The sequence below is a fragment of the Gasterosteus aculeatus genome, chromosome 2 (genome assembly GCF_964276395.1).
Source record: "Gasterosteus aculeatus chromosome 2, fGasAcu3.hap1.1, whole genome shotgun sequence".
NCBI classification, from domain to species: Eukaryota; Metazoa; Chordata; class Actinopteri; order Perciformes; family Gasterosteidae; genus Gasterosteus; species Gasterosteus aculeatus.
In genome coordinates, this window is record NC_135689.1 from 1,878,436 (window position 1) to 1,903,708 (window position 25,273).

The window sequence follows — 25,273 nt, forward strand, 5'->3', positions numbered from 1 at the left end:
TACATGTGAATCTCTAGTTTTCAGAGAGATGGTGGGACTAATAAATGAATATCTTATCTTATCTTATGTCGTTCAGGAGGCCAGGACCGACGTGAGGTCACAGCGACTTTGATTTTTAACATTTGACCACCAAATTCTTCTCAGATCGTCCTCAAATTTGACGAAATTGGCTTTGTCGAGAAACACATTGACCCTCTGAACCGTTTAGCATTTTTTTGCCATTTCATATTCTCACATTTTCTCTCTGTGGTCTTGATTGTCGCTGCAGTGTAAAAGTCCTGCACCTTTACGGAAACACAGCAATCGTATCTGGAAGCAAAGGGAACTTCACAGCTACAAACCAATTTCTCTAATAATTACTTTTCACAAAAATTTGAAGTCAGTGGGAGCTATATAATCAACTCGTCCCACAAGTGTGACCACTACTGGAAACGGAAGATTGGAACTTTTTGCAACCTCTTCTTCTATCTTCAGCAGCCTGGAGTCCACGTTAAGTCTCTTCTAACGCTCCGTCAATTTAATGTTTTAAAGGTGTCTATAAAACAGTTGATTTTTTGTGCAAACTTGTAATTGAGACACATCAAAATAAAATGTTAAATATAGAAATATTGATGAAATATCACAATTTTCAAACTCAGTTTCTTTTTTTCTGAAGGAAGTTTTGGTGATGTGTTTAAGGACCCCCCCCCGGAAGATGCAAATCTGACCATGAGAGAATTTTTACAATTGCACCTGTTAATGGAAAACATCTTTGAGAGGAAAAAGAGGCAACATTCTTAAAGAAGCAAAGTTCCCTCAGAACAAAAACCTCAGGCCGTCAGAACGTTTCCCTGACCTCCTTCCTGAGCCTCATCCAACCACTTAGGGGTGATTTCCTGTCCTCGGTCGTGTCCTCGGTCGTGTCCTCGGCCGTGTCCTCGGCCGTGTCCTCGGCCGTGTCCTCGGTCGTGTGTACTCGGTCGTGTGTACTCGGTCGTGTGTACTCGGTCGTGTCCTCGGTCGTGTCCTCGGCCGTGTCCTCGGCCGTGTCCTCGGCCGTGTCCTCGGTCGTGTGTACTCGGTCGTGTGTACTCGGTCGTGTGTACTCGGTCGTGTCCTCAGTCGTGCCCTCGGTCGTGCCCTCGGTCGTGTGTCCTCGGTCGTGTGTCCTCGGTCGTGTGTACTCGGTCGTGCCCTCGGTCGTGTCCTCGGTCGTGTGTCCTCGGTCGTGTGTCCTCGGTCGTGCCCTCGGTCGTGTGTCCTTGGTCGTGCCCTCGGTCGTGTCCTCGGTCGTGTGTCCTCGGTCGTGTGTCCTCGGTCGTGTGTCCTTGGTCGTGCCCTCGGACATGTCCTCGGTCGTGTGTCCTCGGTCGTGTCCTCGGTCGTGTGTACTCGGTCGTGTGTCCTCGGTCGTGTGTCCTTGGTCGTGCCCTCGGTCGTGTCCTCGGTCGTGTGTCCTCGGTCGTGTCCTTGGTCGTGTCCTCGGTCGTGTGTCCTCGGTCGTGTGTCCTCGGTCGTGTGTCCTCGGCCGTGTGTCCTCGGTCGTGTCGCAGCACTTTGACTTGAGTCAGTTAGCTTCCCACGTTCTTCCCCTTAGCCTCCCCCCCTCACCCCTCTCACCCAGTCAGCCTGACTGGCAGTAATTCCGTCGGAGGCCGCGCTCGGTCGCTCCCCCACAAAGACCTGACAACTAGAGAGAAGCAGAGAAAAGCAGGAGAAGGTGAAACGATTGGGCTGCGTGAGGAGATGGAGGAGGAGGAGAGAAGGTTTCACATCAGTGGTTCCCGTCAGGCCTTTCTAGCTCTTCATCTCCATTCTGCTTCTTTTGTCATCGTCACTGGCGGGAAAGCGTCCCACAGGCCTCGGCTCCCAGGACCAATCAGGAGGTACGCTGCCGTTAGCGCTTCTATGCTACGCTAGCCACTCACGTAACCTCGTAACTCCAAACACACGCGGTTCACCTGCTGCTCTCCGAAATCAAAACAAACATGCGAGTGCATTTCTTCACGTGTGCGTGATGTCAGTGACATCACGCATGGGCTCCGCGGTAACGCGCCTCTGACATCTTGGAAGGACTAGCGGAAAGGGGGCGGGGCTTAGCAAGGGGTCAAATGTCCAGGATGTGAAACGAATGGCAGGTTTCACTACCGTTCTCACGTAGTATCTTCACACCTATTCACCGGATGTCGGATGGCAGACATAAAAAAAAAACAAAAGAAAGCAAAATTATAAAGAAACTCTGATCAAGGAGATGAAACGCGGATTTTCTCAGAGTGCTCTGACGTGTCTCCTCTCCGGAGAGACTTCTTTCTTACTTTTAAAAGTAATGAATGAGACATTTAATACGCCTCGTTCCACTTTTAGCCCCTTCATCAGTCATCTTGTCTGATTCTCAATGATTGCTCTCACACGAGTCAGGAGATCGGGGGGGGGGGAATCGGCACTGCGGCGCCGAATCCTTTCGCACACAGAATTCCGCCGCACGCTATTTTTGCACAAAGGGCGGAACAGTTGAATCACATGGTGATGATGCAGCATTTGCAGCTTATCGCCACCAGAACGAGATCCTGCTGCTCGGGGATATCTGATGGTGGTTTGTAGTAATTAAATCACACAATGCAGCTGCGGTTATTGCAGAGGGCCCCGTTTCAGATGTACTCCGGCTTCAGCTTTGGTTTGAGATGAACTGAAGTGCGAACGCGACCTGCAGGACGTCGGGCCCGGCCGAAGCTGCCCGTTAACCGGCTTCCTCCGGGCGAGGAGGAGCCCGGGTATCGTCTTCATGTCGTTTAAAGGTCGGCCTACTTCAGAGCCGTGCATCTCTTGACCTTTTCCCGCTCCCTCGTCTCCTCGCTGTCGTTTCAGTCACATCTCATCGTTCACATGGCGACACATTTGCGTCTCGTTATCCGCCCCCCCCCCTTTCCTCGTGGTCACAGACGAGCGACCACACTTCAGAAGCCCGTTCAGAGACGCCCCCCGCGGCGCTGGCTCTGACCCTGCGTTGACAACGTGTCTCGCCATGCAGCCCCGGGAGGACGAGGACGAGGAGGAGGGGGGAGGATAAAATATAGATATATTCATGATGTGGGATTAAAATAATCATGGATCCGGCGCGAGAGACCAAAATGTCTCTTGCGAATATGCTCTCAGCATAATTGGAGATCAGAGTGGAGACACACGGGTCTCCCCCCCCCCCCCCCCCCCAAAAACAGCCGCCTGTCCGTGACCACGAGAGTCAGCCCTCGAGGCGCCGCGGCTTGTTGAACTCTTGAGGGTTCTCATTCGGGTGTTTGTCTTTGCTCGGGCGCAAGACGAGGTCCTCGAAAAAAAACGTAGCGAGCGCTGATCTGTGTTTGTCCCTCTTCTCTCTGTCTCTGTCTCCTCGCAGCGGCGTCCAGCTTCAGCTTCTGCCGCTCCTCCCTGGAGCACACGGCGTCCGCCGAGGAGCTGAGCTACCAGCTGCCGCGTCGCGCCGGAGGCAGCAACCTGACGTGGCACGACGGCCGCGGCCAGAGGACGACGGCGCAGGCGCGCACCGTCAAACTGCTGCAGCAGCCCGGCACGGAGGGCGTCCAGGTAGTCTGAGCCAGGAGGATGAAAGCTCGCGTTCGGTCCAGCAGATTTTGTTTATTTCTGGCATTTCGATGCATTATTTGTTTAGGAACAGAAATATTTATTTATATTTATGTGGTCGTGTTTTTTTTTTTTTTTTCTTCTTACATTTTATTTCTGCATTCATTTTGGGAGGGTTCAACGTTTCTTTGGTGAGAATTTAAATTTAAATTTAAATTTGTTTTTATTTCAATCATACAGCTTTTGCGCACTAATATTTTAAATACAGCGACCATCTCCTGCCCGAGTTGTTGTAACTTGTGAACTCATATGGTTCACAAAGTATTTTTTTGAAGTAGTTCATTAAGGGAATATTATTTCCCTTGAGGGGCTCTTTGCCATAATTCAATATCGTCTTGTGTGAATTAACTGGTGGCTTAAGGCTATTTTTCAGCGTAGTGCAATAACTCTTCCCTGAGTTTGGGGGGGGGGGGGGGGGGGTAAAAAGGCCCAATTGAACGGCGATAATCTGTAACCACCCAGCGAGATGAGAGACAGCGTTAAAGCTTCCCGCCACTCGACCTGCGGCAGGACGTGTGATGGTTCCATCGTCGTGCGTGATGCCGGATCGGCTCACATGTGCTTCACGCCGCCAGACAGGAACTACTTATGCAACGGAGCAGAGCTGCGAGAGAGCGGACCATCTCACCACCTGTGATGTAACACTGCTCGTACAAGGGAGCACATACGGTAGAAAGTAGCACTGGATGTGTGTTTGAAAATCACTCTCACTCGGCGGTTGAAAGGCGATCGGCTTTTCGTTACGCTTCGTGCAGCCGAAAAGTAAAAACAAGCGGCCCGCGCAAAGAAAATAATAAAAGGATGAAAAGCGAAATGTCACTTCAGTGGGAGAAAAGAGAAGTTATCCCGATACAACAGTCGCTATAGTAACGGTACGGGGTGAAAATGGCCACCGGGCCGACCGCCTGTTCATTCTCCATGAACGTGTTGATCGGAATTTTAACAGAGTTGTCTGATTCATTCCCAGTCTGTCTCCACAGTCTGAGCATCGATTCCTTCCACACGGCGGCCATGTGCAAAAATGGAGTCCCGTTTAAAATCCGTTCAGCGGCATTCCGCCTGCGTTGGACCCGACACGCACACAGCGGCCTCCTTCCTGCCCAGATGGTCCAGAGGAGGTCGTTTTTATTCAGACTCCCCGCCGGCTTTAAGAGAGATGTACATATTCATAGGAGACATTCATAGGAGACTGCCCGCTCAGCTGTAACGGCTATAAAAGGCTTAATAAAAGACGAGTGGGAAGCTGCTTCCATGTGATTACGCAGACGCTGGATAATTAAACCGCCTCTATACCATGAAGAGTGAGGCTCACCGCTTCCTCGTGGCTACAAGGCCCGGCATGCATTATTCAACAACTGGGAGAGTGAATCCACAACAATTGTCTGTGTCCATTTGTGCACCTCTGGTCTCAACAGCAGGCTTGTGTGTGTGTGTGTGTGTGTGTGTGTGTGTGTGTTGGCGTCCGAGCGTCCAGTTCTCTCAGGATTGATGATTAGATGATTCAATGGTTCTACACACAGCAGTTGTAATGAGGAAGCCAGTTAAGTGAACGCAGCTTCTTGTAGGACTCACGGTAATATTCATTATCTGTTGGGCAAAGCTAATATAACACATTATACTCGCACACACACACACACACACAGACAGACACACACACACACACAGACACTATGTTGCTGCAGGCCAGTCGGGAATAGAAGAGATTAAATCTTAGATAAATATTGGTGTTCACACACAGACGCCAACAAAGATGCTTAATTCTATTCTATTCAATTCTATTTATTTCCTAAACTGTGGTCTTTTCTTCAGTCATTTTCTTGAAATGAAAGTGAGTTTCTTGACGCTGACGGGCTTTACTGCCTTACCGCTTCCTCCCTGTTTAGATGACATAATAGTTGGTAGAGCTAACTAGCTAGTCAGCTAGCTAGTCAGCTAGCTAGTTAGCTAGCTAGTTTGCTCGATAGCCGATGAGCTGTTAGAGAGAATTAAGAACAGAATGCAGAATACTAATATTTTTAGGCAACCAAAATGTTACATTTAACCTTCATGACGTAAAAACAATGTGAGAGTGTTAAAGACCAAAATATGGTCACGTCCCAGTCCGACGAGGTAGTCCCGCCCTAAAGCGTCCCCTGCTTGCAGTTTGACTCAAATGACATCATTTACTAAACAGTTAACCAAACAGTTAACCACAACTGTGCATACTTAATGACAAAAAAAATGATTAAACTAAATTGACTACAAGATTTCCTCTAAATCAAGGTAAGAGTCGCCCCCTGGTGGACATTAGAAAGAATGCAGGTTTGAAGTCATAAAGCATTGGTTTCTGCAAGGTGAATGCTGTTAGCTCTGTTAGCACGCTTAGCTGCAAGACTCCGACTCAGTTGTAGTAAAAAATAGAAATGATACCATTAATTTAAGCTGTAAACAGGTGAAATAACATCAACCCACGTATGCAACCACCGCGTCCGTCACGGCTCTAATGGTTTGTCAGAACGGAGGTTATGAACTCATCCGTGTTTTTACACGTACATCGCTGCAGCTGGACCGGTGCGCAGGCCGATCGGCTGGTACAATCTTTCCAAATAATGACTCATTGTGTACTTGGCATCCTCGAACCGGCTGCTGTTTAGGAAGCCAGATGGGGGGTGAGGGGGGTGGGGGGGGGTATTAGTGGGTGGCTCATTTAGCTGTCTGACACACAGCCGGTGGATGAACCTTTGGATGAGACGGGGGAGTATTTGGAATAACAGAGACACATTTTAGGATTCAGCCTGCTGCAGGCTGCCAGGCCCTCATTCACTCATTTGCCGTGAGACATTAATGTACCACACGTAGCACCCGGCTTTGACAAATGCAGTCTGGATCAAAAACATCTGAGCCGCAATTATGATTCATAAAAATTCGCTCTGCCTCGTTCATCGGCCTAAAAGTCGCCCGCATCTAACGTCACGACAACGTGTCGCCATTACGACCACGACGTCACACTTATACGTGTCAAATAAAAGTCACATCTTTTTTAAAGGAGGGTCGTATATAACTCAGCAGGCTAAAGTCCAAAGAGAGAGTGCCGGAGTCCCACTTTAATCGAGGTTCTCAGGGAAAAGGATCTTAATGTCATGTTCGGCCTCTTGGATAATGAACACTACTGGGCATTAGTACGCTTTTAAAGGACATTTTAATAACGATTACTGGAGACTTTCTGGGGTTTCTGGGGGTCTGTCGACCACAGTATTTCTCACTCTGACCCTGGAGGTGCTCTGGGAGGACTCGTGTAGGTGTTTCAGATTATCCACCATGGAGGAACATCTGTTTTCATGTTCCAGTGCAAGTTGAATCCGTCCGCTCAACCTCAGTGGAGTCGGACGGATTTAGAGGTTTAAAGCCAGGAGATCTAATTGCTTTCTCCTAAAAGATGTTCCTTCAATCGCTTTGCAACTGTTTGCAAATTCACAGCAGTATTGATAGTGGTTGTAGTGATGACACGTTTTCGTGTCATCTAGTCATCGAGACGTGGCTGTGAAGAGGCCGATCAGGCGATCAGGCGATCCTCGCGTGAATCGCCGCTTGCAAATGTCCACACGCTGCTTGCTAGTTGTCCTGTTAGCGATGAGACAGTAGAGAGAAGAATATGGGGAGCTGCTTTGTGACGCTGCTGTGTGAACTTTGTGAAAAGAGATCCCACCCCCCCACCCCCCCCACCCCAGATTCCCGCCGAGAGCAAGAGACACTCGCAAGAAACCCAGAGGCCTCGAGGAGGTCCGAGCCAACGCGGGGCCGACGTTCACCATCACAGCGACACATTCAAGCACATGTATGCAGCAGGCTAGACAGGACGGGGGTGGGGGGGGGGGTTTAAATGATAAAACAAAACGCTGCCAGGGACGCCTTCAGTGCTGCTGAGAGGGGAGGAAAACGAAATGAGAAAGAGAGGCGAGAGGGAGGTATGAAGAATCGCGCGTCGGGATCCGACAGGGTCTCTGGCAGAGAAAGCAGAGCGGAGACGGATCGGCTCGCTGGACGGGAGACAGGAAGAGAAAGAGAGGGAGGGAGGGAGGGAGGGAGAGCGTGGGCGTGGAGACGGAGACGGAGGAGTTTTTAGTAACCCGCGGAGAGATGAAGTGACAGCGGGGAAAAAAAGATGGAGAAGGGAGAGGGAGGGAGGCAGGTGTGAGATACGGCACAACATTATGCAACATGGATTCACTTACTCAGTAAACACACACACACACACACACTTTGCTAATTGGTGTAGCCTCATTGATCCGTGTCAGGGAGGCAGAAGGAGTGACTTCCCCACGCTCCTCTGACTTTCAGCTGATTTCCGATTGTGTTTTCACACCTTCAGTTGATGTTGCAGCTCTCGCATATTTTACACGTAAACTCATTACCGCTGCTTTACATCACAGGGAAAAGGTCCTTTCACTGAATTACGTTTAGTTTAGTCTCTAATTTAGGTCTATAATGTAATTACATGCTTCCACAATGTTTACTGAGGCAATAAATCAAGAGAGTAGAGTCATTTTCCCATAGACCTCTATGGGACCAGAGGGGTCGCCCCCTGCTGGTTGCTACAGAGAATGCAGCTTTAAAGCTGCAGAACCAGAGGTTACCAAAGTAATACGTCCTACTAAGACCATTGATCAGTTCTATCTATGGTTTGAATATCACGACGAGTCGGTCTGAATCACTTCAACTGGTCTCTCTCCCCCTGAGGGAGGAAGCGTGAACACGCTGAGAAACAGGAGAAAGATCGAAGCGGGAGAACGAGGCGTCAGGCGGGCAAAGGGTAAAATTTACGAGGAGCAAGCAGAGTCAGGGATTAGAGACGCGATTGAACAAAGCAAGCGAGGAAGGACAAATAAGATGTTGGAGGGTACAAAGAGATGATCAATAGAGGAGAGCGGAGAGCAAAGTCAAGAGCACGAGGAAGCAGAAAGAACAACGCAGAGACACTCGAACACATTGAGACGCCTAAAAACAGGATACTAACGATTATTTATTGTAACGCGCGTAGATGAAATCCAGCGTTGCGATTGGTTGAGAGTGCGTCACGGGGTGTGTATTATTCCACATCACCGCCCACTCAGGATAACAGCTTGATTTTGCGCCACAGTTGTCATTTCAGGTTTATCGCCGAAAAAAGAGCGGAAACGTTTAGAATGATCGGTTTCGGGCAACGTGAGCTTCTGCAACCGAACCTTTTGTTGCTGTTTGTCTGTTGCATAGCAACTATTTTTCTCTGAACTACTGAAATGAGATACACAACCTTTGGTGGCTATTTTGTGCTGAAAGGCCGCTATTTACTTACTATTTATTAAATAATAAAACTGTTATAATAATAACAGTTTTATTATTATTATTATTTATTAATAAAAAGTCTTTTACTAAAACCAACTCAGTAGTTTTGTTAAAACCGTATGATGTACTTGCCAATTGTTTCCTTGAGTTTCCTCTTTAGTCTTGTTGAAGTGTAAACGATGCATCATATTTATATATATTATCTACTAGATTATATTGTGGATGATAGCTGGACTACCCCCCCCCCCTTCTCTTCTTCTCTCTCCTCCTCCCATATAGACTTTGGCTCCATATACAGCCCCTCCCCCTTCCTCCCTCCCCCACTTTGAATAAATGACGGAGCTCCACCCACAGGACAGAAGTAGGTCTCGGGGGGAGGCGGTGCTGGGTCAACTGGCCAGAGGAGATACGGTGTGATGGATGGCCGAAGAGTGGTGGAATGACAAGTTAGAGAGGAAGGAAGGAAGAGACAGAGAGAAGGAGGAAGGAAGAGAGAGGGAGAGATTTTTTTTTTGATTTTTTGAAAAACCTTTATTTTCTTTAAAACGCACAAACATGTCACATACACGACAACGCTGAAAGATTCAAAAGCTTGAGCTGCCCGTCGATTTGGCTGCTGGCTCCACTCCTCAGTTATTCCCCACCAGCATCTCCTCTTGCGTCAGCCGGCCAGGATCCTCCTCCACCGGATGGACGCCGCACTCAGTCCACAGAAGCACCTTCGCTTCCCCTGTTTATCTTCAGGATGATCTTCCTCATCCGGAAGACTTCCTGCTGGGTGTATCTCCCACTACCCTTTTTGCTCACACCGTTCCGAGCAGTGCGAGAGAACTTCTCTAGGTCAGAGAAATACTCCTCCATGTCCACCCCCTTCATGTTCTTTGTTACCTTCAGGAAGAGCTTCACTCTCCCCACCCCGTACCTGCTGGTCACCGTCCCACCAGAAGAGGCGCTGTCAGTGGAATCCCAGTCAGCAGAGGACCCGGGTTCACCCGCTTTCCCTCTTGTGCTCCTTCTGTTTTCTGACCCTTTCTTGGCTCGAGAGGCTCCTCCGCTGCTCCTCGTCTTCCTTCTCTTCAGGGGGGCTTTACGTTCCTCCTCCTCCCCCTCCATGTCCTCGGCGCTGCTTTCAGACCGCATTTCCTCAGCACGTGTCTCTTGACTTTTTTCCAGCTTCTCCTGCCCTTCTTCACCCCCCAGAACCACTTGTTGAACCCCACTCACACCTTCCCTTCTCTCTTGGCTGAGCCGTCTGACACCACCTGTCTCTTCATTCACCCCCACACTCACCTGGCCCACCTGTTGGGCCTCAATCAGCCCCTCAGTCACTCTGTCGCCCCCCTGGCAGGCCGGCTGGACTCCACCACACCCTCCATCTTCTCCCCTCTCACACACCTCACTCTCCCGCTGAACTTCCCTTGGCCCCTCCCCACACATTCGCCCTACCTGTTGTCCTTCACTTGTCCCTTCCTGGCCCCCATCACTCGCTTCCCCACCCTGCTGGACCCCACCAGTCCCCTGCTGTCCGTTCTCAGCCGCCTGCTTGACCCCACCTGTCTCTTCCTGTGCCTCCTTTCCCTCCTGTTGTACCCCACCTGTCTTCTCCTGTCTTCCCTGACTGTCCCGATCCTCCACACCTCGTTCTCCTGCACCCTCTGCAGAGTTCTTTCCCGGACATGTCCTGGCGAGATGTCCTTTTCTGCCACACCTGAAGCAGTTCATATTGTCAGAAGTGGCAAACACCACATACACAAAGTCCTCCACTTCGACTCCAAACATCAGGTTGAGCTCCTTGGTCCTGTTGTTGAGGACCATGAGGAGTTGCCTTTTGTGTGACACCACGTGTCTCAGCAGCGGGGACTTGCACCCCGAAGAGACCTTCTTTACGGGAGACACCACCTTCCCGTGCTTTGACAGCTCCTTGACCAGAGCCTCGTCCCCGATGAACGGGGGGACGTTCGACACCGTCACTCTCACCGCCGGCGTGGAGAGAGGCAGAACGGGCACGAGCACCGTGCACCGCGATCCCGCTGACCACCACCGCGTCCGCTTTTTCCACGCTGTCGAGGAAGATGACCACCGCGTTGTTCATGCGCGCTGCGGACTTCACGCTGCGGTGGCCCACCAGCTTCCCCACGGCCAGACTGCAGTCCTCCACCGAGTACGAGGGGCTCAGCGCGATCCTCACGCCGTGCTTCCGCGTCAGCCTGCCGAAATCCATGGCGGCGTGCAGAACGCCGTCCTGCAAACTCCGAAACGCTGCAGATACATTCAAATTGCACATTCCCACAACGCGTACACAACGTTGACTTTAGCTGTCAATTATTTGCGAAAAAAACCGACATGAAACACGCTAACGCTCTCAGCTCACCACCTGCACGCACCCTCTCAGAGAGAGGGAGAGAGAGAGAGAGGGAGGAAGGAAGGAAGAGAGAGGAAGGGAGGAAGAGAGAGAGGGAGGAAGGAAGGAAGAGAGAGGGAAGAAGGAAGGAAGGGAGAGGGAGGGAGGAAGAGAGAGAGGGAGGAAGGAAGGAAGAGAGAGAGAGAAGGAGGAAGAGAGAGGGAAGAAGGAAGGAAGAGAGAGGGAAGAAGGAAGGAAGAGAGAGGGAGGGAGGAAGAGAGAGGGAGGGAGGAAGAGAGAGAGGGAGGAAGAGAGAGAGGGAGGAAGGAAGGAAGAGAGAGGGAAGAAGGAAGGAAGGGAGAGGGAGGGAGGAAGAGAGAGAGGGAGGAAGGAGGAAGAGAGAGGGAAGAAGGAAGGAAGAGAGAGAGGGAGGGAGGAAGAGAGAGAGGGAGGAAGGAAGGAACAGAGAGGGAAGAAGGAAGGAAGAGAGAGGGAGGGAGGAAGAGAGAGAGGGAGGAAGGAAGGAAGAGAGAGAGGGAAGAAGGAAGGAAGAGAGGGAGGGAGGAAGAGAGGGAGGGAGGGAGGGAGGAAGAGAGGGAGGGATGGCGATTCCTTCCGCCTGGCTTCTCGATGATGAAGGCCATTACTCACACCGAGAAGTACCGGTCTGCTCGCTCTCTTCCTCCGGTGCTCCTCGCTCGCCCGTCTCTTCTTATTTCAAGCGGTTTTGAATACACGGTTCAATTAGTGCCACATGTGAGTCGTGATTCATCTAATAACTAAATAAAATTCACCGCGAACATCTGCATCTGCTCGCCAGACCTTTAAGGGATCCAAAGTCCTTTGTGTTATTATGACACAAACACTGATACTCAATCTGAAGGCAGGACCGATTATTGATCCGTCAACAATAATCAACCATAATAAAGTGACTCCAAGCCTCAATAAATGTTATTTTATTTATAGAAAACAGGGACATGAAAATGCTCGCTGGTGTGTAAAGGTCTCAATTGGACCAAACCTACCGAGCGTCCGGCCGTTAGCAGCCTCCACTCGCTCCAACGTTTACTCAACTGTGTCAACATGAGGATCACAGGACCACCTCGAAGTAGGAAAGAGCCCACTGAGGTGGTGGACCAGCCATATCTTTGACAGGAACGAGCAGGAGAACACGTGACCATCGCTCATTGTGACGTGAGAAGGCGTCCCGGGGGCTGTTCTTCGTCTCATTAATGGGGAGGGACGTTGAGCTGCGAGGGTGTGTGCCGGTTGCACTTGTGTGCGCGTGACATTTCAGCGCACATAATCCCCTTAAATGCAGTCGCTTATGGAGTGGAACGTTTGGCAGCGGTCCTGTGTTCTTCTGTTGAAAATCAGCCAAAAGCCTTTGTCGTGGAGTTGGCACAGTCGGCGCGTGAATGAGTGGATTGGATATGAGACTAAGTCACACGAGAGGGAGCTGAAGTGCTTGTGTTTCTTTGCCCGCGTGAACTGAATGTGACTTAATGAATGTCCATTTAACGTCTCGCCACGAGGCCGCGCTGCGCAGAGACAAGCTCAGACAGTCGTTCAGGGGCAGAGCAGGTGGCAACCTTCCGGGTCAGAAGAGTGAAGCCAGAGCTTCGTTCTCCGTAGCGAGGGGCGGGTCCTCTGGTCCCATAGAGGTCTATGGGAAAACGGCCATTACCATATCAAGCTATGTTGTTAGCAGGTGGGGGGGCGGGCACATTGTATAGAATGTTAAAGGAAATACGTGGTGAAAACACCTTTATGGCGGAAAGAACAGTATATATATATATATATATATATATATATATTTATATATATATATATATATATATATATATATATATATACAGTATATGGTTGGGTTTCCCAATGAATGTGTGTGAGTGATCCGCTCCTATTTGTAGGAAGACTAGACTGGTGCCTTATAGTGCGAGCGTAGCGCTGTTAGCTGTTAGCTGTTAGCTCTTAGCTGGGCCGCATTGAGGTGCAACGGAAACGCACCTTTGCCGTCACGTTTTTTTCTGCTTCCTGTTGTTTTCAGCTGCGTCCGGGCGAAGCCTTCACCGTGTACCACACCAGCCCGACCCTGTCCAGCCTGTCCAAACCCGTGGTGCTGTGGACCCAGCAGGACGTCTGCAAGTGGCTCAAGAAACACTGTCCTCACAACTACCTGACCTACGTCGAGGCCTTCTCCCACCACGCCATCACAGGTACGCAGAGTGCCTTTGACCTCGGCTCGATGGGCACAGCGGTGGCGCCTCGCCGGACGGGGACATTGCGGACGGCACGAAGTGGCACGAGCGGCTTATCGAATGTCACACAAAGTTGTGCTTTTTGCGCTTAGCTCTTTCAAACCGCAAACGGGTTTAAAGGAGAAAAAGGCGTGTGAGGTAACCAAGAGTAGGAGCCCATTTCTGGAGACGAAAGGGTGGAAATAATGATGCCTTATTGCGTTTCTGAGTTAACAATGCTGCCGGCGCCGCAGCTTCGCGGCCGCTCCGGATCCCATCGTTCGTATTTACGTATTCTCCGACTGAGAGGGACAGACGCTTGGATCAATTATCGTCACGCGGTCACTCCTCCGCTCGGATTTCATCCCCCTGCAGTTACTCGCTCCGCGGTTTTGCCTTGCGAATGTCGGGCGAAATGCGTCTTTTCTTCGGACGTCGGACGGACGATATGAGGGACGGAAGCGTCTCGTGGAGAATCGCGGGCCTCGAGGTCACTGACCCGGCGGTAATTGCGCCCTTCTCGGCGAGGCCGCTGTTACCGCGCAGCAAGCTGCCCCGAGGAGATCAGCGAAGCCTCCTCAGCGCCTCGTGTGTGTCTGTGTGTGTGTGTGTGTGTGTGTGTGTGTGTGTGTCATTTATTAATTCTTAATCTACATTGCAAGCGTTTTTTTACTCCTTATTCTGCATATTTTATAGCTGGTGGGACGATGATAATTCTGAATGTGCAGATCTCGATATCACACGTTGTGACTTTGGTGTCCAGTCAAATCCCCTTTTCATCCTTTGACAATAAAAGTACTTTATTTGAATTGAGTTTGTGAAATTTTACCTTATATTTATTTTTTCAAAGGGAAAGGTTTTCCTTCACTCTCCACCTGACAGCTATACTATATATATATATACTATTAGAAATGTGTATTTTCACACAGTGAACACAGATTTTATTATATATAATAATATATATATATTTTCAATAAAACAACATGAAGAAACAAAAACAGAAAATCTGGCTTAATTCCAGAGCGCGTTCGCCAAACTAATTAAAATGTACAAATTCAGACCGGGCCGCTTTCCTCTTGCACCTCCTTTTGTGCTTCCGTACCCGCTCCCTGATGAGGACATGAGGTCCAGGTGTGGCAGGTGAGACATTTTATTTTAGCCGAAGAGCACACTGACTTTGCTCCAGGGAACGGGGGACAGGAAGTGATCTTTAGCTTCTCAACTCCTCCCACCCAACCACGTGTTCATATTTCACGGTTTCATTTTGTCGTTATCGACCGTTTCGGATGACAGGACGGATCCCATTGCCTTCACAGACCTGGGATCTGGTCGGACAGACTGGACTCTTTCCCAGCTGCTTCCCCCCCTCGCAGCGAGTCGTTCGTACGCGGGTCAGAATATATTTTTGGGATGGAGACACGGAAGCTGCGTGCTGAATAAAGAGCAGCTTGTGAGCCGGAGGACGTGTGACACAGCTCGGGCCTCCGGCGACCCAAAGGTTGTTCCTCATGAGGAAGTCTTTACCTTCCTCTCCCTCCCCCCCCCCAGATTGCTTTTCAGAGGCTTTTTTTAAAGCGTCCTTATTGCCCCCGGTGGCCCGAGCCGCTCCCCATCGCACCTCAGACGTCGTTAATATGCAATTTATTTCGGAGCCAAATTGAGAGAAACGATCCCCATCGAAGCGGCTTTTGTTTTTGTGCGTCTTTCCTCCCTCTGACAGCACAACTTCCCTATCAGCGGGCAATTATTAGTGTGTATGCAGGGAATTGATTGGAGCTCCATTCATCCGCCTTGTCCACACACACACACACGCACACACACACACACACACACACACACACACACACACAGACCAAGGGCAGTGTTTTTCTAGGACACACTGACACTTCTGTTCGGCAGCCGCACACCAGAGAGCTGTTGGGCAGACGGTTCGTGGAGGTTGATGAGTGAGTGCGTTAGTGTGCAGACAGACGTCTGAGTGTGTTTGTAAGATTAAAAGAAAAACAAATAAATGGAGAATTATATTCGTTCTAACCCCCAGACAGTAGTAAGAGCACCTGGACTGCGAGGAGGGGTAAGTGATCTTCCCCTCAAAGCATTTGTGTGCGCACACACACAAACACGCTCATTCATTAAATCATTATGAACGCATTATGGACGGTTCGTCATGGTCTGGACTATTCCATCTGGTTTCATCATAGACATAAAGGAGCTGACTAGAACCAGACAGGGTTCTTCTGCTTGGAAAACCATAGGAAAACCTCATGACTCCCGGCGATATACATATATATACATATCTATATATATATATATATATATATATATATATATATATATATATATATCCATATTGCTCTCTACCCCTAAATTCCAAATCGGTTGGTAACCCCTGTTCAATAAAGTACCCTTTCATCGAGGACCGACTGAGGGGGTTCTCGGTAGAAGCCGTTTGGAACCCTTATTTCAGAGTGTAGGGCAAGAACCGGGTGACTGCTGTGCCCTCATTTTGCATGTATCATATCTCAAAGAACAAAGAAGTCCTAATTACTGCAGCCTCCTGGTGCGATGTTTAATCTGCTGCCCGAGAAGGACCAGTCGCTTATCTTCACCCGAGCCTTATGAACAAAAACGTTCCCTCGATCTTGGACCAACCAGAATCCGCCATGAACCGCCATCAACCCCCAAACAAACTCTTGTCTTCTTCCCGTTCGTTCTGTCCTCTTGTTGTTTTTTATCTCCTCCCTTTTGCGTCTGAAAGCGAGAGACGAGAAAGACACAGAAGCTTCTCAGAAGCTGTGGAGAAGCAGAGGATGCAGTGGCGTGTGCAGAGGGCTGCAGGGTGGGAGGATGTGGGGGGGGGGGGGTGGGGGGGGATGAAGGGAGCGATGCCTGAGTAATGAGTATCGCACAGAGCCACTGCAGGTGTGATGGATTCCTCTACCTCCAGAGGGAACATGCAAACCTGTTGCCTTTGAGGAAGAGGAACCAAAAGTGCAGAAATACCAACACATTATCTGCAGAATCTGGTGACTTTAAACCGAGCTTGTAGATGAGACATCAACATGTTTTCTGCTAGAAATTATTTTAAAGACCCTCAAATGAAAATGAGCTTCTGGCTGGTGGGGGATCAGTGATCAGGGGATCAGTGTAAAGGGCTTTGTTTTTTGTGAAGTTGCTCAGCTCCACTTGGAATGATGATCACATTTCTGTTGTGTAAACCCTCCCCCCCACACACACCCTCCTCACCCCTCCTCACCCTCTCTCTCTCCTTGCAGGACGGGCGTTGCTTCGTCTAAATGGCGAGAAGCTGGAGAGGATGGGAATCGTGCAGGAGACGCTGAGGCAGGAAGTCCTCCAACAAGTGCTCCAGCTGCAGGTCAGAGAGGAGGTCCGCAACCTGCAGCTCCTCAGTCGAAGTAAGTAACCAGATGTTGTGTGTGTGTGTGTGTGTCTTTTGGACTTAATCTCATCTGTTAGCGAATGATGTGTATTTTGTGAGAGATGGTGGAGAAACATGGAGGAAAGAGGAGGCCAACTAAATTGGGCGCAGGCGGCCTGAGGACACGCTCGCCTGCTGTCACGTACGTGAAGTTGCACATGGAAGTGCAATTGTTTGTGGTCGCGCGCGGAGTTATTGATCGGAGCTGCTGATTGGCTCGCCTCGGCCTGTTACAGCTTCAGCAGCCACTCAGTCGATCACGGCTGAACCTGGATTCAGATCTCCATGCGATCTGCTCCCCGCACGCCGGTTTACTTCCGGCCCGCCGCTGTGCTCGAATTTGTCTGTATTCTTACACTAATGTACTGAGCACCTCTCAGATGTTCCCTCAGGATTTTTATATGGTCACCAAAACCCTCCAGAGCTTTCAGCAGCATCTGTCTCTTTAGTGATTCAGTATTCAAACAAGAAGCCCCCCACCACACACACAGTGTGCTTTGAGACAGAAATTAATATAAACAACTCTGCCTTTTTGATTCCCATTTCAGTCCATATCTATGACCCACCCGTGGTGTGGTTTTTGTAGACGCAACATCGACTGCGTTGAGAGACCAGAGACTTTGTGTGACTCCACAGCCTCCACATCAATACGATGTGTGTGTGTGTGTGTGTGTGTTAGGGAGGGTAAAAGAAAGAGGTAGATGTGATATAAAAGATAAGGAGCGTAGTGCTGCAACCCTTGTCATCTCGAAAGCAAGCGAGGGATAGAAACAGGCGGCCAGGTGACATTTAAATATGTAATCCGTTCATCTGCAGACACTGAATGGCACCGAATAAAAGGGATCCAACAAAGGATTTTTATAAAATATAAATATTTAGCTAACTGACAAGCGTCAATCAAATGACAAACCTTATCTGTCTGGATGAGCAATAAGAAAAACATAAAAGACGGGTTATTGATTGTTGAACAAAGAAAAATGATCAGAACTGTGAAAGAACAAGACACGTCTTCAGAGCAGAAGACCAGCCGGTACGTTCGGGAAAAAGTCATCCTGAACATCATGCTTGTGATGTGAGAGTGAGACCACGAACTCATGTTCACAATGTTTACTGAGGGAACAAATCAACAGAGAAGTAGAGTCATTTCCTCATAGACGTCTATGGGAGCAGAGGAGTCGCCCCCTGCTGGTCACTACAGAGAAGTAGAGTCATTTCCTCATAGACGTCTATGGGAGCAGAGGAGTCGCCCCCTGCTGGTCACTGCAGAGAAGTAGAGTCATTTCCTCATAGACGTCTATGGGAGCAGAGGAGTCGCCCCCTGCTGGTCACTGCAGAGAAGTAGAGTCATTTCCTCATAGACGTCTATGGGAGCAGAGGAGTCGCCCCCTGCTGGTCACTACAGAGAAGTAGAGTCATTTCCTCATAGACGTCTATGGGAGCAGAGGAGTCGCCCCCTGCTGGTCACTACAGAGAAGTAGAGTCATTTCCTCATAGACGTCTATGGGAGCAGAGGAGTCGCCCCCTGCTGGTCACTACAGAGAAGTAGAGTCATTTCCTCATAGACGTCTATGGGAGCAAAGGAGTCGCCCCCTGCTGGTCACTACAGAGAAGTAGAGTCATTTCCTCATAGACGTCTATGGGAGCAGAGGAGTCGCCCCCTGCTGGTCACTACAGAGAAGTAGAGTCATTTCCTCATAGACGTCTATGGGAGCAGAGGAGTCGCCCCCTGCTGGTCACTACAGAGAAGTAGAGTCATTTCCTCATAGACGTCTATGGGAGCAGAGGAGTCGCCCCCTGCTGGTCACTACAGAGAAGTAGAGTCATTTCCTCATAGACGTCTATGGGAGCAGAGGAGTCGCCCCCTGCTGGTCACTACAGAGAAGTAGAGTCATTTCCTCATAGACGTCTATGGGACAGAGGAGTCGCCCCCTGCTGGTCACTACAGAGAATGCAGCTTTAACACGCGAAGCATCGGCTTCACTCCACCGGTACCAACAGCTCGGACATGTCCTTCCGTTCGACCCAAACTCACTTGTGTTTGTTTGCTAGTTTAATGTTTCCTCCGTTCCGTCGCTCCTCTCACACACCGTGTGCAATCTGTTTCCACACGACATGCTCGCCCTGTAAGCCTGGATTGAATCAAACCGATTTAAACCCAGCGATAGAATAAAGTTGATTGGCAAGGAGAATGAATTAAATTGCTGTTGGACGCTTCCCTTAATAAAGCAGAGCAAATATAATTTGCCAGTCGAGCAGGTTCTGACTCTGAGCAAAAGGGGCAGGCTGATTTGGCCGCCTAATAGAACACCTGCGGTTCAAAGGGTTGGAGGGTATTCAGAGGTGATGAAAGTAGGAGGCGGTGGGACGAGGTGGGACGAGGTGGTAATAAGGTACAGCAGCAGGGCAAAGGTGCTAAAGCTAAACATCCGAGAGGATTTGGTGGGATACCTACTGTCGAGATCTCCGATCCACCCGAGTCGGTTGATGAGAAGGATCCAGCACGTTGATCAATTAAAGTCAAAAAGTTAACATTTATTTAGAAGAGAAAAAGATTACACGAGCAATTCTACGCAGATATATGGCTCTAACGATTGCTTGCAAGCAGGAGGTCCAACACATCAGCACGCATTCCAGCGTTCTGTGTAATGGCGTCGCCGAGCAGTAAAAACGCTGAGTTTTTATATACATGAAGACCGTCCTTAATGCCCGTTACGAGAAGCCACACATCAAGTTGAGATGAGAACTCAGGTGAAGATGAGGGTAACACACAATGCTCCTCTGATCCAGGGTCTGCGAGAGCTCCGAACGCCGGACGTTACACAGCGTCACGTTAGCATACTCTTCGTGCGCATGTTAGCACGCAGATGCTATTGTGTAGCAGCGGAAGAGAAGCTGATATGTGTCGGAGCTAAAAGATGCTAATGTCTCACTGAGGCCTGTGAACCATGCGGAGGAGCGATGGTGATGCAGAGGTGTGAGGGTATAAGAGCTGGAGGTGAGAGAGAAACCCTTAACACAACGTAACACACACTCGGCGTCTCTCCCTGAGAGATTCTGCAGATACAATTTACAATTGTGGTGCGATTTTGCGGAGCCTGGCGTCACGCCGCCTGTCAGGTCTGAGTCATTTGCGATGGATTTACCAAAGATTAAATATTGATCTTGTGATAACTGGTGAAGGGAGGATGGAAACACAAAGTGTGAAGCTGAAGTTTGTCTCGCATCTGAGGCGGTTTACTGCGAGCGCTGCACGACTCTCGTTCCGTTCACATCGGCGGCCTTTCAAAAAATCGCGCTCTCCGGTGATCTCGCTCAGCCTTTACGAGCAGTAAGTGCTCGCTGGGTGTTCTCTCCTTTTTGAGAAGAAGACGTGTGAAACATTCAAAAAGGACAGACGACTGAAGAGAAACACCCGAGGGGCTTTATATAATATGTAGAGGGAAGAAAGGGAAGAGGACACGGAGCTGCGATGTTTAACAAGTGGAGAGCCGGTCGAGCGGGGAGAGGACGGCGGATCCCAGAGATGAAGAAACGGGCTTAATGGAAGAACACAAATGCAAGGTCTGAATGGACTTTATTTCCTCCCTAATATCCGTGGAGCGGGCTCACTCTAATTCCAACTCAATGTTATGAAGAGCATGAACTCAAACTCTGTGAATGAAGGAAATTGTTTGTTTTTCGATACGAGAAAGGTGTCGCCCATTTGAGGACAAGCTTTATATTTTACGGATGTTTAACTGGAGATAGAATCTCATGAGGTGGTTTAACAACAAAGCTGCCCCCGTTTTCAGAACCAGAAGTGGTGCCCAAATGTTTTTTAAAGAAGCCTATGAGAAAATGGTTCTTTGAAGAACCTCGGTCCTAAAGGTTCATTGTGGAAGGTCCAATTTTTGTTCCATATGGCACTTTTATCTTCCTGTGTGCAACTGTGTAAAAGCACAGCATGAGAGTGTGTGAAACTAAACGCAGATTTGTGTTTCAGTAACACTTTAGACGAAGGCCAAAGATTCAGGTCATGGTTAAATGAATTGAAATGCATGCAGGGTGGAGATCCAGATCAGACGAAATGAGAGTTGTTTGCACATAAACGCTGCTGCATTATTTCACACTCACCCTTTCATGCTCGAGAAAGCTTTTCCGTTGCTGTTTTACGCGCAGGCCGAATACACCAGTCAGTCAAAGGGAAGCATGATGTCTTCCACAGCCCCGGGCCACAGCTCTCTCGGGGTAGTGTGTAGCATGCAGTGGTTTGTGGTAACATCTGGGAACCTCTGGGAGGGGGAATTCAGATCACAGCGCAGTGGGGGATTTGCCCTCCTCCTCCTCCTCCTCCTCCTCCTCCTCCTCCTCCTCCCCAGCCTCTGGTTGCTGGTTTATCCTTGTACACTCTCTCTTCACGAGCCGGTCGTCGGCTCTGTGCTGAGCCATCGGCCACGTTTTCGCGGTCATCAGCTGGAACGGGACGACCAACACTTGGTGCCGGTTGTCGCGGGAGACCATCTCGGTGAACTGGTACTTGTCTCCCCCCATCCCCTGCTAAGAGCTCCGCGTGGTGCTCGGCCAGCCGAAATTAGAATATGAATGAAAGCCCGAGCTTGATAGACAGAGGAAAGGGAGGCACGAGTCTTTTTTCCTCCACGCTGCAACGACTCCATCGGGAGCTCATTTAAGAAAGTCTTTCTGTTAAAGAGGTGTTCTCTGTCTGCACACAGACCCCCACCTCCCCTCCCCCGTGGGATCACGTGTTACATCCATGTCTGGACAGTCGTGGCCGCCAGGAGAGCAGAGGAGGCCTTAGAGCTGAGGGTCAGGGAGAGGAGAGGCTGTCATCTGAGGACAGAGGCACCGGCTCGTTGTCAAGGAAACCAGGAAACTTGTCGATAAACAGGGTTTTTAATCACGCGCTGATCGGCCCAGTGCCATCAACCTGCCCTAAGCTACGTCACGATGCGCCCGATGACGGAGCACCGCGGTGAGTCACTTGTTGTAGATCTGTGACTGCTACACCAGGAGCTCCCGGTTCCCTGATTATTCACAGTCAGGGGTCACATGCGCTGTCAGCCCCCATACGTAATAAGCTGCACGCCGCATTAACGGAGGCGGTCCGACGGAGAGGAACGCCTCTTTGATCGCTGCGATGGGAGAGGTTATTATTTCCACACCAGGAACTTTCCTTTTGTGTTCATTCTGGCGGTCCCTGTGGCGCTGCAGAGCACAGGAGTCCTTTTAGCCTACATCCGCGCGGCCACGGCAGCGAGCCTTTTAAGTGCCTTCATAAACTACGGAACGTAGCTGCTGCTGTGGAAAGCAAAGATGCCTGCGATTTGCCCTCCATGTTGGAATCTACCAGCGGGGCAGTGGATCCCTCGGGTCCGAGGGGACGGGGGAGTTCGTGGTGAACCTGCGGCTTCGCGTGGAGTCAGACCCGAGGACGCGGAGCGGTGACCCACATTGTCACCGATGGTCACTTAACCTGTAAAGTCATCATAACCTGTAAAGCTTGAACTTTAAAGTCCTAATTGTCTGCCGTCCTCTTTCTCTCTGCAGCCTCATTTGGAAACTTCTCTTAGCTCGTCTCTCTGGATCCGTTTGGCGGTACCTCCCACCCCCCCCCCCACCCGTCCTGCCACCCTCGACACAATGCATCTCCAGGAGCCACGGAGGAGCTGCTCCCTTAAGATATGTGGGCGGACAATCGACAATCGTCGGGACGATCCTGCAGACCACACGCCAACCGGTCCGGAGGACAGCGCAGCCAATCTGGTTCAAAGACACTGAAAGGGCGACAGAGCCCCCCCCCCCCCCCCGCCCCCCCGTGCTCAATGCAGGGGTAACCACTGTAACATAGCGATAGGGTGTAACGTTCAGAACCCTGGTGAGCATGTAGGCCTGTCACTGGCATCGCAGCAAGTCTCCCGTCTCATTTGGATCAGAACATATTTTTGTCCGTCTGAGGCCGTTACTCAAATAACTCCTGGTGTCGTGCAGCGCTTTTCCTTTGAGCCCAAAGTGTCGGGAACCACGTGGGTCAACAAGTGTAGAAAACCCTCCAGTCGATCCCCCTTTTGCAGGTGCTAAACCGATCGCGTTCCACGAGGGCCGATCGTCGGTACAATTCTTATTAATCCTCATCAATCCTCATCGATTCTTCCTCCGCACGCCACATTTTCCTCTCAGGACTTCAGTTTGAGAATCATAGGTTTGGAGGCTCTATAATAACAAATTTAAGCCGAATGTCGTTCCAACATCAGTTTTTTTTGTACTGCGAGTGATCTGCAGTATATCAGCGAAAAATGATATATATATATAGCGTTGTAGAATAACATACACTGTAACAGTAGTCTTTCTTCATTGGAACGGATCCAGAGGGCACAGCGTTCAGGTGATAATCACTGACTGTCTATGCTTGATGAAGCATCCTTTTAGATGACAACGGCTGAAGAGGAGAAGCCCTGTTGTGGGTCAATGACAGGAGATCAGAGCACGCGTGACAGAAATATACATTCTTTTCTTGTTGACCGCGGCAGCCTCAGAAACAGGACCAGGCCTCTGAATTCTGGATTTTCAAATGCTCGTCAAAAACGACAGCTACCCGATGCAAGAGACAAGTAGCAGACAACTATATGTAAGATGCAGGTGTTAAGGTCACATGCATCAAATAAATACACTTCCAACATCCCTCCATCCGTCCCCGCCACAGGGCAGTCTCTGTATGTAAGTATTTGACTGTCAAAAGGGAGAAAAACTGTTATTTTTGGATTACCGATGAAGTGTAAATATGAACACATTTGGTTTACTGTCCGATGACTGATGTGCTGTTTGAAATGCGAGAAGAGGAGAAGTGAAACCTCTCGTATCTGCTTTACAGATATGAAGACAGATGGACATGATGAAAGCTGTCTCTTTAGAATAAACTAATTGAGATTCCGTGTTGGCCCTTGTGTTGAATATTGTATATTCCCACAACGTTGTATTGTTTGATCTATTCTTGGAGCATCAAAGAAACCAGTTGCTCCCACCAGAAATAAATATAAATGTCTGCAAACATAAATAAATAAAACAGCTGTACACATTTGAGATGATCGACTGTAATTCGAGGCTCTAGCGGGTTAAAATATTAAGAAAGGACTTAGCAGGTGCAGCGGAAAGGACCAGCGGCGGCTTGTGGATTTATTTTTGGTAGGACCAGTTCCAGTAAACATCCCAGTATGATTCAATGCGAAAAGAAGGTATCACGCTATCATCACAGTGAATTATTTTCGATCAAATGTCCCTGTTTTCATCCACGTCCTCTTTGTCCATTGTCATGTTGTTAAAACACTCTCGAGACTCGCCTTGACAAGAGCGCGGCGAGGGGGCGGCGAGGGGGCGGCCCAAAGCCGAATGTAGTTTAGGATGCTAAAATGATATCATATGTCCCTCATTTATCGTTATCAGCGGCTGAACTGCTTCTCAGACGCTTCGGGGCCGAGGCCTGCAGACAGGTGGCGAGGACGTGCAGGAAAAGCATCATTTTGCACAGATTCATGTACAAATATTACTTCTATACGCCACGTTTCAAAAACACGAATACACAAATATTGACTGTTTGTAAAAATGTATTTTTAATATAATAAAATAAACCAGCGGTTCCTTGGGCCTCTCCGCTTGGAGGCTACTTTGCCGGGAGGAGAACGGACATGAGCTCTGCAGACCGGCGAGCTAATTATTGTTTTTACTCACCCAACAGCAGCCTATATGTAATCTGCACTCACTGTGTCATTATAATAGTTTAGTGAGGATGTTTTTACGACAGCGTTCATGTAATTGGCACAAAAGTGATTCGGCAATCAAAGTATTTTCTTGACATCTTCTTCTGCACGTGTGGATGCTTATTTCTCTTTCTTCATTCTGCTGCTTGTTCTTTGATTTGGTCTTTCTCTACTTTCACCTTTCCAGTTCTACTTGAAGTTAATAATTCCTCTGTTAATTAATTAATTTGTTCAACAATTATTTGCTGAAATATCAGCGTGTAATGATACGAATAAAGAAAGAAAGAAAGAAAGAAAATGAATTCCGGACTGAATATGAAAACGTAATTATTTGTTAGGGTGAGCATATCTGAAACTTCCACCTGCTCCGGCTGTCATCCACGGTCACGAGTCTCAACTTGGTGAATGCAAAGTGCTGCACCGCCTCCCTAAAGAGACGCACACACACACACACACACACTGGGATCCAATTACTGAGACACATGAAGCATCTCACCAAGTTCATAACAAGACACACAAGTATGATAAACAGATTCAGTGAACGGTGGCCTCCTCCACCCCGACGGAGGAGCAGATGGTCGGACGG

General features: G+C 49.3%; 1 protein-coding gene across 1 annotated transcript in view; it reads left to right on the forward strand.

Annotated features, from left to right (window-relative positions):
• The window catches only part of LOC144383654 (sterile alpha motif domain-containing protein 10-like), a 30,606-nt gene extending 6,743 nt beyond the window's left edge, over positions 1-23,863 (forward strand). The window contains exons 2-5 of the mRNA XM_078082106.1: positions 3,371-3,558; positions 13,308-13,476; positions 16,773-16,913; positions 22,484-23,863. Of these exons, the coding sequence (XP_077938232.1) occupies positions 3,371-3,558; positions 13,308-13,476; positions 16,773-16,913; positions 22,484-22,506 (521 nt within the window). The 3' untranslated portion in view covers positions 22,507-23,863. The remainder of the gene's footprint in view (positions 1-3,370; positions 3,559-13,307; positions 13,477-16,772; positions 16,914-22,483) is intronic.
• The last annotated feature ends 1,410 nt before the right edge of the window (positions 23,864-25,273 follow it).